General features: G+C 33.2%; 1 protein-coding gene across 1 annotated transcript in view; it reads right to left on the bottom strand.

Annotated features, from left to right (window-relative positions):
- Positions 1-158: 158 nt before the first annotated feature.
- The window catches only part of LOC126822496 (uncharacterized), a 40689-nt gene continuing 25218 nt past the window's right edge, over positions 159-15629 (bottom strand). The window contains exons 14-22 of the mRNA XM_050551421.2: positions 15367-15495; positions 13287-13385; positions 12756-12804; positions 10600-10714; positions 10390-10513; positions 8453-8599; positions 7520-7654; positions 7074-7248; positions 159-6311 (exon numbers count right to left, since the gene is read on the bottom strand). Coding sequence (XP_050407378.1) covers positions 6097-6311; positions 7074-7248; positions 7520-7654; positions 8453-8599; positions 10390-10513; positions 10600-10714; positions 12756-12804; positions 13287-13385; positions 15367-15495 — 1188 coding nt within the window. The 3' untranslated portion in view covers positions 159-6096. The remainder of the gene's footprint in view (positions 6312-7073; positions 7249-7519; positions 7655-8452; positions 8600-10389; positions 10514-10599; positions 10715-12755; positions 12805-13286; positions 13386-15366; positions 15496-15629) is intronic.

Raw genomic sequence — 15629 nt, 5'->3', positions numbered from 1 at the left:
TTGCTAGACACTGTCATTACCAGTCTTAATACTGCACCACCGACAAGGGGAAACCACCCTTGAAAATCCTGGGCAAGTTTCTTCGCTAACACTGGAATCAAAATGGAACTTAAATGAAAATTGTGAACTATAACAAAATGTAAATATTACATTGTAAAAGGTTTTATTAATCTAAAATAGAAGAAATCAGTCAACATAAAAATATCAGCTCAACAAATAAACACACATAGCCAATAGTCAATAACAAGAACACTTAACTTTTATTCCTGCTACCAATAATGTGTCTTCACTTGTTCTTTTACTTCAATTTTAAACAAACGAAAAACACAATTTTATCTCAATGTAAACTTCTCAAAACAAAAGCGGTATCAGATATTTTATCCTATTTTTATTTAGAATGGTCAATATCTTAGGTACATCATGTATGTACTGATATCGGTATGGGTATTTAAAAATATTACATCACATAATATATATTATAAAGCATACAATCTGATGCATTTTTGAGAAACATTAATCTTTTGACACAGCAACCAAACCTAAATACACATCTTGTTTCACACAAAAGGTCTATTAGCTATAGAATAGTATTCATTCAGGACAACAAATTGTATAATATCAACTGTCAAACAAAACAAGAAACTAAAATACTAAAAATAATCAAGCCAACAGTGAGGCTGATGTCCCCCACCGAAAACACAAAATAAACAGATGACACAAATTAATTGATCGTACATTTATCTTTTTCAAAAGTATCAAGTAATTAAAATTATCTATGCTTAGTCTAAGCACAAAATGTTCACGATCAAACTCAGTCAGGTTTTGAAGTACGTGGTAATCAAACTATACACTATATTGTAAAGGGAATTTGCTGAAAATTTCAGTCAAATTGATCCACTCTGAACCGAGAATTTAGCGATTGAATTTTGGCCTAGCCTCGATCATCATTACTAAAGTTGGTATGATAAAAAAAACACAGTCTCGATTATACATTCTTTTGATTTAATCATGAATGAGCGTTGAGCAGCAGATCGGATTATAATCCAGTAAATATCGCAGGCTAGCGATGACATCGAGAGTTGATTATGGTCTGGATAAGTTAATTAATAATTTAGATAACATTTCAGGCCTAAAGAAAGACCTGCAATTTGCAGATTTAGCCCTAGCATAATGTATGTTTAACAATAGTTAATTAGAACTAAAGTTATCCTGTCCCAAAGCATCAACCAATCAAATTGTTTATCTCTGCTTATCCTAAGCAGAAAATGCTCATCGTCAAACTGCATCAAGGTATTCACCTAATAAACACCTACACCAAGTTTGAACATTCTAGCTCAATTAGAAGGAAAGTTATTGTGTTCCACAGAGTGTGACGGACAGACACATTTTAATAGTCCCTTGATTTCTTCGAAAGGCAGGACAAAAAGGGCAATAACTCTTAGAAGAAATAAGCACAAATGGTTAAATTTTACTTAGGGCTATAACTCTAAGAAAAAATAAGCACATTGATGCAATTCAATCAGATTTTGCAGATCACTAATCTAAATACTAATACATACAAATTACATGTATAACTATCGTTGTAGAGCGTTCACAAAATGATAAGGGCCATAACTTTGGAAGTAATTGACAGTAATAGGCTTTACTGGTCTGCACACTACATATAAATTTCAATCGAATAACATTTGTCGAAGAGGTCATGAGCAATAACTCTTGAAGTTGTTATACAATATCAATCGGATTCTTCATATTACAAATGTGAACAACATGTTTAAATTTGAAAAAGATCAGATGTAGTCTGTAAAGAGATCACAAGAAATTGTTAACAACCGACAGGTGCGACTATATTATAAAAATGCTTTTAAAACAATTATATAATACATTAGGCTCTCATAATCATTAATAATAAAACACAGTTGACATTTTTCGATGCAAACTGCTTGTGAGTATTAGATTTTGTAACACATTTAAAGCCAATATGCATCAGGATATTTAACCTTAAATTTTGTACACAATAAAACATGACCTTATTGCTAGGTAAATAATGTAAAATTTAACCATTGTTAAGATTGTGGAAAAAAATGGACCATGGCATCTCCTTTAAATGAACTACATGACTAGGATTCACATAATAAATCCTACGTAAAGGTACAGATAAAAAAAAATAAGTCAATTGATATTGTCTAAGATATAACGGTGACAAGGCCAAACACATAAAAATATGTTTTAAATCTTCATTATCACATTGATTTTTACAGAGATGGTCATAGTACAAACTTTCCAGTTATCTAATCAACGCTATATGTATAACATTGTGTGATAAACTTTTATCAAAAGGGAATAATCTCCACAATATCACTTGTTACAACAAAAAGTATTGAAGAAATCAACACACTTAAACAAGGCCTAATTTGTATTGTATCAATTTCTGCCCCTGGAAGGTGTATATAGCACTAAAGTTTACAAATCAATATGGAGCTGCAAAATCGTATTTAAATAATATAATGATGCCAGTAGGAGACAGATGCAGAAATGAAACATCTGAGGTGCAACCGGTCGAAGCAATGCCAGTTTAGTTCAGAAAATGTGTACACTGTGTAGAATCACTTGCAGCATTAACCTAGCCTTGTATCTGTTTGACCCATGACTATTTCTTGCTTTGTTCGTGTAATTCTTTGTCTAAATGCAGCAATAATAAATTAAATGTAAAAATGCTATACACTAACAATAAAAATCTAAAGCTTATACAAATAATATTCATGGATTTCTATAAAAATTTAAAGCTTACACGAAGAATATTTATGGATATCTATTAAAATGTTTAATATAAAAATTAGCTTATATATATATAAAGTTAACAAGCGGTTGCCATACAAGATGCACCCATGGTTCGCAAGTGATGGACAGAGAAAAAAAAACACTGAGATCTTTGGGAAATAAACATATATTTTCAGTTCATCAAAATTGGATAAGAATTGTGACCTCTAGAGGGTCCACAATCTTGTACTACATGCTTTTACACTATTTGGAAGGGGAAGTTTCCATCCAATTTTCATGAATGTCGAACTCACACGAATTATAGTGGAACAGTGATACATTTGAACATTTTTTAAAATCAGATAAAAATCGTGACCTGTAGAGTGCCCGCAAACAAAATATGCACGGCCAGGCGGACAGGGGCAACAACAATATACGTCCAAATGAAAATGTGGGTGTATAAAATCGCATTTTACATACAATCGGGCAATAATCCATGAAGTTACAGTCTGATGCCAATATCAAAAGGAACCAAGATCTTTGGGATATAAAATTATATTTCAAGTTTTGTAAAAATCGGATAAATATTGTGACCTGTCGAGGGAACACAAACAAAATGTGAAAGGATGGACAGGGGCGACGGCATAATAAATCCACATGAAAATATGGCCATATAAAAAGATAAATGTAACAATGACTAGAACAGAACTGTATTTAAATATATAAGAGAATTTTTCAGGATGAATTAATGTGGCATTTATGTATTTTACCCTTGAGAAATATGTGAATAAAACAAATGTAAGAGTATTGTTATTCATGGAATAAAAAACAAAAATAAGTAAAAAAGAGATTTGGCCTGAGTTTAAGAATATTAATATAAAGCTACAATAATATCAACATAAATAATAACAAGGAATGATGAGATACTTCACAGGAATACCTATATATACATGAATATATATATTATGATAGTGTTATATTTGTATATAACCCCAACATGACAGAATAAAAGTTAAATAAAGAGTTTTAGACCACATACAATCAATGAACTTTTATTAGAAAAATATTTTGGTCCAAAAATTAATCAAATTGATTAATTTTAATGTTAGTTATGGGCCATTTCTGATGCAAGCTTATTAATAATTCTGCTAAGCTTTTTGCACTACAAGCAAGCCCATACAAACAAATTGACTAAAGGCTAATTAGATGTACAACCCTTTAATTATAATAAATAGAAAGATCCTGGTGTCAGTGGGGTCTAATCAAAGTTAATAAATCTACATTCACAGAATTAATAAATCTACATTCACAGAATTAATAATTCCATATTCATTATAAGAAAAATTACATCTAAATACATTCTAATCAAAATAATTTTTCTCTGATTTTTACACTATATTGTAATTTAACCTACTTTCTATCGCAACTGTATTCGTCCAGTGATAGGTCTATTTGTATCGGACAATCATACTTTAACCTTAAAATTAAACCAATCATTCATACAGGCTTGTGTTTTAAACATTCCCACAAAATATAGCCTTAAAAACCAATACAGACAATCTGATTGGCCAAAATATGTCAGGGGTTAATAAAGTAGAACATTAAAAATAAATGTACATGTTTTAACCAGATTGTTATAAATATCACCAGGATAATAAATAAAGCTCCCACAAACTCTGCTTAATCTAATTCTAATACTGTAACAAACTTGTTCATGATACAAAAAGCTGACATAAAGCTTAGTCGCAGTCATGTAAACTATAAAACTTGGGGCCTAAGTCATGTAAACTTCAACTAAAATAATTTAAGGATATAGATATCAACAGGTTTATAGTAAAAAATCCTAGTACAAAGCTGAAATCTGGAAATATTTTAGCATAAGTTTTTGAGAATAAGGTCTCTCAAACGTTTATTTAAAATTACACAATCTCAAACAAATAAATGCACGCTACAATGAATACAACAAATGGAAACATAACAAGATTATAAGAATAATTTTAAAGATAAATATGGAAAGAAATTTTTCAGTGTTACGAATATTTGCTGTTTGTATACATATTTTATAGATGAATGTTGTAAACTAGAGATGTAAAATTTTCTCTAACAACTTTAAATGTGAAATGAAATGGGGTTTATTAAGGTCCTACTTTTCTGCACTTACTGGGCTAATGAAGACGGACATAGTTCATGCAGTGTGCTATGAGGGAAATTTTGCCTTGGTAGCAACACTATGGCCTACTCTTGTATTCAACTGCCAAGGGATCTTTTACGTGCACACCAATGTGTACACAGTACCCCATTTCTTTGTCAGATCTGAATGACTAGACAGCTGTCCTTGTCAGTCCATCCGTCCTGCACCATGCCGGTCAATTCTGAATAATTTCTCGGCCAACACCAGGAGCAACCTCAAGACCTTAAGGCTAGCAAGTCAGTGTCTTCCTCACTGAGCCCTCGCAGCTCTCAACTTTGAATGTAAATAACAATCTCTGGAGATTTTTTGAAGTACAAGAAGAAGGAACTGGGCTTATGAAGGCACACATATACCGTAGTGTGCTATGGGTGAAATTTTGTCTGGACATGTCCTGACAGTTGCGATAAGGTCTACTCTTACTTCGTTCTCTATAACATGCTCAAATTGGGATACATTGTACCTCTGATGTCCTGCACTGCTGTGGAAACGAGTATGGAAAAACCTCTTGGTTAGTGAGCCAATGCTATTCTCCCTGATCCACACATGACAAAGAGGGATGGTGATATGTCATTTAAAGTAAATTATGATAAAACACAAATGATAAATACATAACCGGTGCTGAACATAATGTAAAAATTAATTTATAGGGTGTTTAATAACTCCCAACATCGAAATGAATAAATAAATTGGTGGATTTATTGTTGATATGTATTAAAATCACAAAAAATATAGTAATCTCTATCGAAACTATGTCTTATAATTAGTTGTGCAATGAAATTATGCTTTCTCCATTCCATCAAACATAATACACACTTCCAATTCAGTCAATAATAACGTAAATTCTTTTATTGTAAATGTCTATTAAAATTATTGAGTTGGACAGTGTGACCATGTCTAGCATAATACAAGCTTTATGAGAGCATTATGCTGGTACCTATTTTAGACTGATTTTGACTGATTCAATCCTTTTGATTGATGCATAATAAACTTTTGTAATAAAACAAGGATTAACCTATTGTGGCAAGTCCTTAAAATTATGAAATGTTATTAACTATGCAAGGAAACAATCCTGGTGCCATTTTTGGGGGGGCGGGGGTAGAGATAACAATCATCTAGAAATTAATAATTAGGCCGTTTCATTTTAAGGGTTAAAACCTCTGGAATCCGCTGTTAGTTCTCTCATGTTTGTTTTGATGTCTTCGTTCCACCAGGTGAAACAAAAACAATATAATTAATCCTGCGATTAATCCACCAATAGCTGAACCAACAACATTTGGACCATCATATCTATTAAGATGTTGTTGTCTCCATACTTGATATAATGATATAGTACAATCATCTCTTGATTCAGACACTATTTTATCTACAATTAACATATAATCGTATTTTAATATTAAATAACTTTAAATGAGAATGATACTGCTTAACATCCGTATTAAGTTGTTAGGAGAGACAGAAATGGTCAATTTGGTGCTAATATACTGAGTATAATCGACTGATCCTCTACGGATCATAGGCTGATTATCAGACGTTTATCGGTAGACCATTGAATGTTCCTCTGCCTAAGCATTTAAGTAAACTAGATATAATTTAAAGAGAAAACATAAATATGTTGTAGTGCTTTCTTTTTTCACCCTAGATGTATGTAGAAACCTGTCTTTGGAATCAATCATCTGCTGATGATTGGCCAAACGTGAGCTGAACATAAGGCACATAGAACCTGGGCCCTTATTCACGAAAACTTAAACTAAGATACAATCGAAATTTTAAGCAATACTGCAATTCAATTGGCTGACCAGTAAAATCAATTTGCATATATCCAATGAAGTTGCAGTATTTCTTAAAATTTCGGTTGTAACTTAGTTTAAGTTTTCGTGAATAAGGGCCCTGGTCGTAATGTATTGTATTTGCTTTTTCATTTTAATATATTTTTTAAAAAATCTTCAAGTAATCTTGATACACTAGTTGTACAAGTATCTTGCTCAAATCTGCAGCAAGATGTCAGATCCCTTTAAAAGGCCCAAAAAAAATTGGATTATCTAAAGAAGAATCCATTGAAATATTATTTTGTACATGAATGCCAACTATGACCTGTTGATTAATCCTGAAAGAAAATTGAACTCACCAGTTTGAATGACACTGACTGAGACTTTAAATGGTGGACTCAAATCACACTGGTTGTCTGATCCAAAATAATTTGATCCTGGGGTCAAAATATGTGTTACTGTCCATGTTATATTATCTCTAGTACTACCTTCTAACTTTACAGCATTCTGTAGATTACATGTTTCATAATCTTCCTATTTAAAATAATCAAATAAACACATCATAGACTTTGAGCTCAAAACAAGGTAGATGGGAAAAAGTGACGAAGAGAGAAATTGGGTTAAATGTGTGCTCAACACAAACTTGGTCATTTAACATATGGTTCACATTTATTTAAATAATTTGTTTGTGTGTAGGGGTCTTTAGATGTGGGATCCAGGGATTGGTCTTAAAAATACACTGAACTGAACATTGATACAGGTTACTCAAAATAGGAGTCAACCCTAAAACAAGAAAAATATATACCTGTGTTTTAAACTTATGTACTGTAGTATTAGCTGTATATATAAACACTAATTTATCTCCAACTAAAGCATGTATTGTATCAAATGGTGATGAATCATATGACCATTTCTCTTTTTCGTCACCAACTACTAATGTCTAAAATAAAATGCATTGCAAATTTTATGGTATTATTAGAGTGCCCCACATGGCCAAAAATGAGTCCTAATATAAGTTGAACTTATTTTGACTTACAATGGTATTGAAAACTATCATAATTTGTACATGAATAACGAATTATATGCGAGTTTATGTTGTAATATTATTATGCATACATGTAGAATTTGCTTCATTGATTTGACAATAAAATAAAAGCATGATTTGTCTAGCTAATTTTCTTCGTTCTTGTAAAACCTGAAGTTTTCCCACACTTTGCCTCGGGGAAATTATAAATCTCCTCTTCGGACATTTCTTTACAAATTCCTTGATAATAATAATGGGAAAGTACATGTTTGACTTAGAAACAGAGAAGACGAAAGAGTTAAAATAAGGGGCACAACTGAATGTTACGTGAAACCATTGGCTCTCCTCATAAGCAGCCGACATTTCTCAGCGGTGGCGTCTCCGTCTCGCGTGAAAAAACAAAGCCTATATGTTTAATTATGGCTATTCTGTATAATTGCAGTTCTAGGCCCAAGCACGCGTTGCAAAGAATACAGTGATAAGGATTATTTTTTATGGACTTCTTCTTACAAACGAAGTACCTATAATTGTACGATAATAGATATTTTAAAACTGTATTGATTAGCGATCTTCAAAACACTTTACCAACGATTATCGACAATATCGATATTTTCTGCCAGCCCTACACGCAGGTGATATTCTTCATATATCTATTACATCTTTGAAGAACCATTTCATATTTGTAAGCATAGTGAAGACTGATGATTAACTAACCTTACTGTCTATACATTCTGATTGAGTTATAACTGGTAGAGATCCACGTAAAGGCTGTGTAGCCTGACTAGGATTAGATACGTGTAGATTTAATCTACCTAATAATAAATTCTTGATTAAATCTGGTGAAGACTGAGGCAGCTGACCCTACACAAAAAACAAAAATAATTAAAGTTACAAATACATGTATGACTATATGTATAAACGCATCTACACAATCTACAAGCTGCTGCTTTTCTAAACCAGTGGTTGCCAGGCAAGATAAGCTCACATTTTGCAAAAGATGGATAGAAAACAAACTAAAACAAAAGAGAGATTTTCCGTTCAATCAGGGGCCATAATCCAGGAAGTTATAGTTTGAAATGCACAATTATCGAAAGGGGCTGAGATATTTGGGATATAAAGATATATTTTAAGTTCCATCAAATTGGTATTACATAATTTTACACTATTTGCGTACAAGGAGCGTCCACTTTGTTAGACAGTTTTTAACATTCTACATTCTACATGTATGTTACCTCTAGCGGGACCACAGGCTAAAAACGTGATTTTTCGTACAATCAAGGGCCATAATTCAGGAAGTTACGATCCGATATGCGCAAATTTTGAAAGGAACCAAGATCATTGGGTTATAAATATATGTATTTCAAGTTTCATCAAAATTGGAACAAAATTATGACCTCTAGAGGGTCCACAACCTTGATATACCATATTTTTACACTATTTGTGTATGGGGGGCAGTCACTTTGTCCGGCAGTTTTGATCTGATTTTCAAGAAATTCGAAATCAAGCGTCATTACAGTGTAACGATGATATCTTTGAATGTTTTTTTTAAATCGGATAATAATTGTGACCTCTAATAAGGGAAAATCAGAAGAAAATTGTCACTTCTAGAGGGTCCACAACCTTGAAATAACATATTTTTACGCTATTTGAGTCCGAGGGGCGGCCATTTTGTCTGTCAGTTTTGGTCCTATTTTTACAAAATTCGAACTCAACCATCCTTAGGGTGTAATGGTGATATACTAAAACTGTTTTAAATCGGATAAAGTTATAACCTCTATAGGGTCCACAAGCTAAAAACGTGATTTTTCGTACAATCAGGGGTCATAATTCTGGAAGTTACGATCCGATATGTTATAAACGTGCATTTCAAGTTTCAGCAAAAACAAATGAAAATTGTGACCTCTTACTCTTAGAGTGTTCACAAGCTAAAAACATGATTTTTCTTGCAATCAGGGGCCAAAATTCAGGAAGTTACGATTCGATATGAGCAAATATGGAAAGGAACCAAGATCTTTTGGAGATAAACCTATATTTCAAGTTTCGTCAAATTCGGATAAGAATTGTGACGTGAAAAGTGTCCACAAACAAATTGTGGACGGACAGACAGACGGATGGACTTGGCGACGATAATATACGTCCGGATGAAATTCGGAATCCCCATTGCAAGATTCCGAATTTCATCCGAAAATTTCATCGGATTCACCCGACACTGTCGCCCGCAAATTTACTAATTCTTAAGTCACCTACACCCTGTTTGTGGGGATACGCCAGAAACGTCTGCCAATGGTTCGTATATCCAAAAGCTGGTCTGCTGGCTGAATTTGACAGAGATTATAATCAGATATGCCACCAAATCGCATATTTGGGGTTCATTTTTCAAAATGTTCCCGCGGGAGAGCACCCGGACCCCCCCCCCCTCCGGGTTCCGCGGCCAGTAAAAGGGGCCGCTCCGACACGGGAGCCTGGGCCGGTTCCCGGCCCTCATCTGCCCCTGATCAGAAGCCAATCCAGCAATGGTCAGAGGGGGATTTCTCGGGCCATTGCTTCAGGAATATGATTTTAATAGGATACGGTATCTCCTTTGGATTAACTCTACAACCCCAGTAAAATACTGACTGTAAGAGTGTTAACAAGTATTGTAAGTTTCTTACCCTGGCTTCAAAAACATCATCCTGTGTCGATGATTTATGCAGAGTGATTGTAAGTATTAGATGGTCTTCATCTATTAGTGTAGCTTCTGGTAAACCTCTTTTAGTTACATCACCAATAAATATACTAAAATACAAATAATAAACATATGATCCATGACTGAAATATGTTATAGATATAAGTCTAATGCAAAAATATATGATGTAACTCACCTATATTGTAGAACTTTAGCTCTGTCTAATACAAAAGCAGCTAAACCTGAAGGTTGTAAGAAAGCTTCACCTTCAACCTCTCCAAATCCTCCCGGTGTTAATTCTACAACAGAACCTAAAATACAAAGATAGGTTGCTAGGCAACAAAACATATGCCCACAGCAGCTAAATCGTCCGAGTGGTCTTTTCTAGGTAATTGGGGCATTTACAAGACACTTTCATACAGATCAGATTATAATGTTTGTTGTTTGAGAGGTCATAAGGTTCTACAAACTAAAACAAGGGCCTTAACTCTGGAAGTAATTTACAGAAAATTTTGAAATTTGACAGGCTTTTTCGTTTTACTAATTTAAATAATACATATTATAGATTTCATATCGATCATTGCCATATCTCTAGAAATAATTGACGGACATTGTTGAAATTCAACAGACCTCCGTTTCACAAATTTAAATGATGCATATAAATTTCATACATTTAGGATGATAACTTTCATCAATTGAGCATTAACAAGGTTGAACAAAGTGAGAAAGGGGCTATAATTCTAGAATTATTGTAAATTGCTGAAATTCAAATGATGCATATCAATTTCATACAGATCGGATGATACCTTTTGGTGTTAATTGATATGGCCACGCATACGTGTTAGACAGGAACTTGTCTTGTCAAGGGCATTGAGAAAAACATGTCTTTGTTCAACATTTTTTGATGAAAAACGTAATTTAACGGCGTCGGGGACGTTAAAGACGCTCGAAGTGGTTGAAATACTTATGAATTATTCCGAATAGGATTATATCGATGCCACCGATTCTGAAGACGATATTTCTGATGAAAAGGATGTAGAATGATTTGCAAATTATAGATCAACTTATCCCCAGCAACTTTTTTATTGGTGTCAAGAGTCTATCACTTATAATTATTCGGAAGTAGTCGATTGAAATAGGCATACAAAATATTTCACGTCAGCCTTTATTTAGCCTGACCACTTGACGTCATAACGTCAAAATGACGTCGACTGGTTAAGGGTTAAAGCGTTCACAAGGTTCAACAAGGGCCATAACTCTAGATGTTATAAACGGAAATTGCTGAAATTCAATAGGGTTCTTCTTTTTACTAATCTAAATGACACATCGGCAGATAACTTTAGATGTTAGAGCGTTTACAAGGTGCAACTAAGTCAAACATGGGCTATAACTCTAGATGTAATAAACGGAAATTATTGAATTAAATAGGTTTCTTTCTTCACTAATCTAAATAATGCATACAAATTTCACAAAGATCGGATGATAACTTTTGGCGTTAGAGCGTTCACAAGGGCCATAACTCTAGACGTAAAAAATGGAAATTATAGGCTTCTTCATCTCACTAATAGACACAAAAATTATGTATTGATACAGCAGTGTTGATTGATAAGAAACCTCATCTCTCAACCCTGTATGTCTCAAGATAAAGTACGATGCTAATCAGATGGTAATTCAATAAGCAAAACTGTCTTTTTTTTCTTCAAAACAACGATTGATTAATGTTATTTATTACATTTCTGCCACACCCAACTACAATTAAGCATAATCCTACCTGGCACAAACCATCTCTTTTAAATCAAAGCAATAATAGCTGGCTTTGCCAGACATTTTAAAACAGAATAGGTCTACGTCACAAAGGCGGGGGTAAATATGATGTGTACAACAGCCAATCAAGATATGGGACATAAAACTACAAGTAGGGGGTTGCGAATGACTAATGAATGTCCATATGAATGTCCATATCAATTTTAATAAAAACACCGCTTGATTAACCTTTCTGACAATATTTGCAGATAAACTGAAGTTGGTTCACAACATTGGGCTGGGTATGTTTAATTACATGTAGTTTTAATAGTATAAAATTAACTTATTTTAAGATGTTACATGCATTAATAAAGAAATTAAGTTTTCCAAGTGAATCTAAAGGCACTCAATGGTAGCTAAAACAAACATCACAGTATATCTCAAAGTGTTTAGCTACGTTCTCATAGCTACAGTATTGAGTGTAGACATCAAATGAAACACTACAAGGAGTATGCTACAATAGGGCAGAAGGTTATGCATGTCAATTTGTAAACATGGAGAATTCTTAATGTTTATCAAACAGAAACAAATAAAATCTTAAAAACTTACAATGTTCATTTTCTATATCAGTACAGTACCATTTACCAGGTTTGGTTAACTATACAAATAGAAATAAATTTATCAATAGATTGTTCTACAAACCAATACAATTCTATTGATAATGGCTCTAATCATTGCTGGTTGACTATCAAAAACACATCACATAAATAATTCTTAAAAAGATTCCCATATAATTTTATGTATATAGCATTGCAAAAAAAAAAAAAAAAAGATAGGTTGCCTGGCAACAAAACACACACACACAGAGCAGCTTAGTAGTCTTTGCAGTCCACTAAAGTTGTCTTATATTTTTTCTTTTACAGGTAATGAGATCATTCACAAGACACTAAAAACAGACTAATCTTCTCATTTAAAGGTAGTCAGCAATAGTTAATCGTTTATTTGGGGAACAATCTTTCCTTATGTTTTTTTTCTCACTTTTTAAGAGTTTAGACCATTTCTTTTCAGGCTTAAGTCTATCACCAAAAATTTATAGCTAACTCTGAAATCAATTGCTGTGAAAACATAAAATTTGATTACCTTGCCTACAACTTCTGTAAATGTTTTGTCCTCCTCACATTTCATAATCAAAGAAATTTTACCAAGCCACAAGTTTAAGATAGAATCACTACTCAGTTCCTTTAAAATTTAATCAAGTATACATATAAATATTAAAATCCTCATGTTAGTGGGACAGCCATATGTACAATGTTGAAACCATTTATAGACATTCAACAAAGAGTAGAAATACTTTTTAATTTCTCATCAACACTTCAGTCATAAGAGACCAAAACCAACATATTCATTATCTATGGAAGAAAATTTGCATGGGCTGTGGTTTTTACATTTAAGGTCGATGTCCCCTAGTAAATCTACCGCACGAACCACTTCACAGTTTTTAAACCCATGCCCACTAAAAGTGACAACTGTGCAGATATAGTAATTCGATGATGTGACTAGGCAAAGCAACACAACTGACATAGAAATCATGACAGCATGAATCCTGAAGTATTACCATTTATAACTGAATCATGTTGAATTGCATCAAATCACTAACACTCATTTCAGAATGTTTTCTATTTCTAGCTTGCTGAAAGTTATTGCAGCAGTTATTGTTGTCGTGCACTGGGTTTTTCATATCAATTCAAACAACTACACAACCCTTTTTGTCAGTCCTACAGCAATAATAGGGGTGGTGACGAACACGAAAATTTGGCATATTTGAAACGAACAAGCAGCAGATATGCCCATATTTTTCAAGGTGGACAGAGAACAGGCTAAAACAAGCAGTTGTCAGGCAAGATATTTTGCAAGAGATAGATAGAGAACAAGCTAAAAACAAAAGCGATTTTTTCATACAATCAGGGGACATAATCCAGAAAGTTACGGTCTGAAATGCACAAATATCAAAAGGGACTGCCAACTGAGATCTTTGGGATATAAAGATATCCAAGTTTCATCAAAATCAGATAAAAATTGTAACCTCTAGAGGGTCCACAACCTTCGTATTACATACTTTTACACAATTTGCAAACAAAGAGTGGCCATTTTGTTGACAGTTTCGTTTTGATTTTCCCGAAATTCGAATTCAACCTTCATTATGGTGGAATGGTGATATATATAAACCGTTTTTAAAATCTGACAAATAATTGTGACCTCTAAAGGTAAAGTTATGGTCTGATATGCGCAAACAGCGAAAGAAACCAAGATCTTTGGGACATAAACAAATATTTTAAGTTTCATCAAAATCTGATAACAATTGTATGACAGTTTTGGTCCGAAATTTGAACTCAACCGTCATTAGGTTGCAACGGTGAAAAATTTAAATGATTTGTAAGGGTGATATATCTAAATGATTTTTAAAAGTGAAAACAAATTGTGACCTATAGTGGGTCCACAAGCTAAAAATGCCATTTTTTGAACAATCAGGGGCCATAATCCAGGAAGTTATGCGCGCTTATTGAAAGGAACCAAGATCTTTATGATATAAACATATATTTAAAGTTTCATCAAAATCGGATAAAAATTGTGGCCTCTAGAAGGTCCACAACCTTGATATACCATATGCCACTTTGTCTGGCAATTGTGGTTCAATTTTCACGAAATTCGAACTGGTGTAACAGTGGTATATTGGAACGTTTTTTTTAAATTGGATAATAATTGTAAACTCTAGATGGACCACAATCGAAAAATGTGATTTTCCATACAATCCAGGGCCATAATTCAGGAAATTACGATCTGATATGTGTGAATATCGAAAGGAACCTAGATCTGAGAGTTCTAAACATACATTTCAAGTTTCATCAACATCGGATAAAAATTGTGACCTCTAGAGTGTCCACAAGCTAAAAACATGATATTTTGTACAATCAGGGGCCATGATCCATGAAGTTACGGTACGATAAATGCCAATATCGAAAGGAACCAAGATCTTTGGAAAAAAAACCTATATTTCAAGTTTCAAATTGTGGATAGACAAGGGCTATGACAATATACATCCACATGAAAATGTGGGTGTAAAAAAATAAGACCTAGCACTACCCTTAATTCTATTCTAAAGTCAAAATTCCAAACTAGACTTTGTTCTAGATATTTATAAATTATATAAATGAAATTATACCTTGATATAACCCTCTAGTAAATAATCATCATATTTAGATGTAAGCTGATTTGTTATATTAGATATAATAGTAGACTCAGGTCCTTCTAATAATACTGATTGTTTCCCACCACATTTTGTTTTCTCCATCTGTAGAAAATCAAATTTTTAACAAATTTAGTAAGTTTGGTAACGAATACATGTATAACAAATTAAAAGGTATCTATAATTGTAACATGCTTAAGGGTGAATCTTGCGTTTTGATTGGTCAATTAGACATTAAC

Source organism: Patella vulgata, chromosome 5 (genome assembly GCF_932274485.2).
Source record: "Patella vulgata chromosome 5, xgPatVulg1.2, whole genome shotgun sequence".
Lineage (NCBI taxonomy): Eukaryota > Metazoa > Mollusca > Gastropoda > Patellidae > Patella > Patella vulgata.
This window is presented reverse-complemented; position numbering and strand designations above follow the sequence as displayed.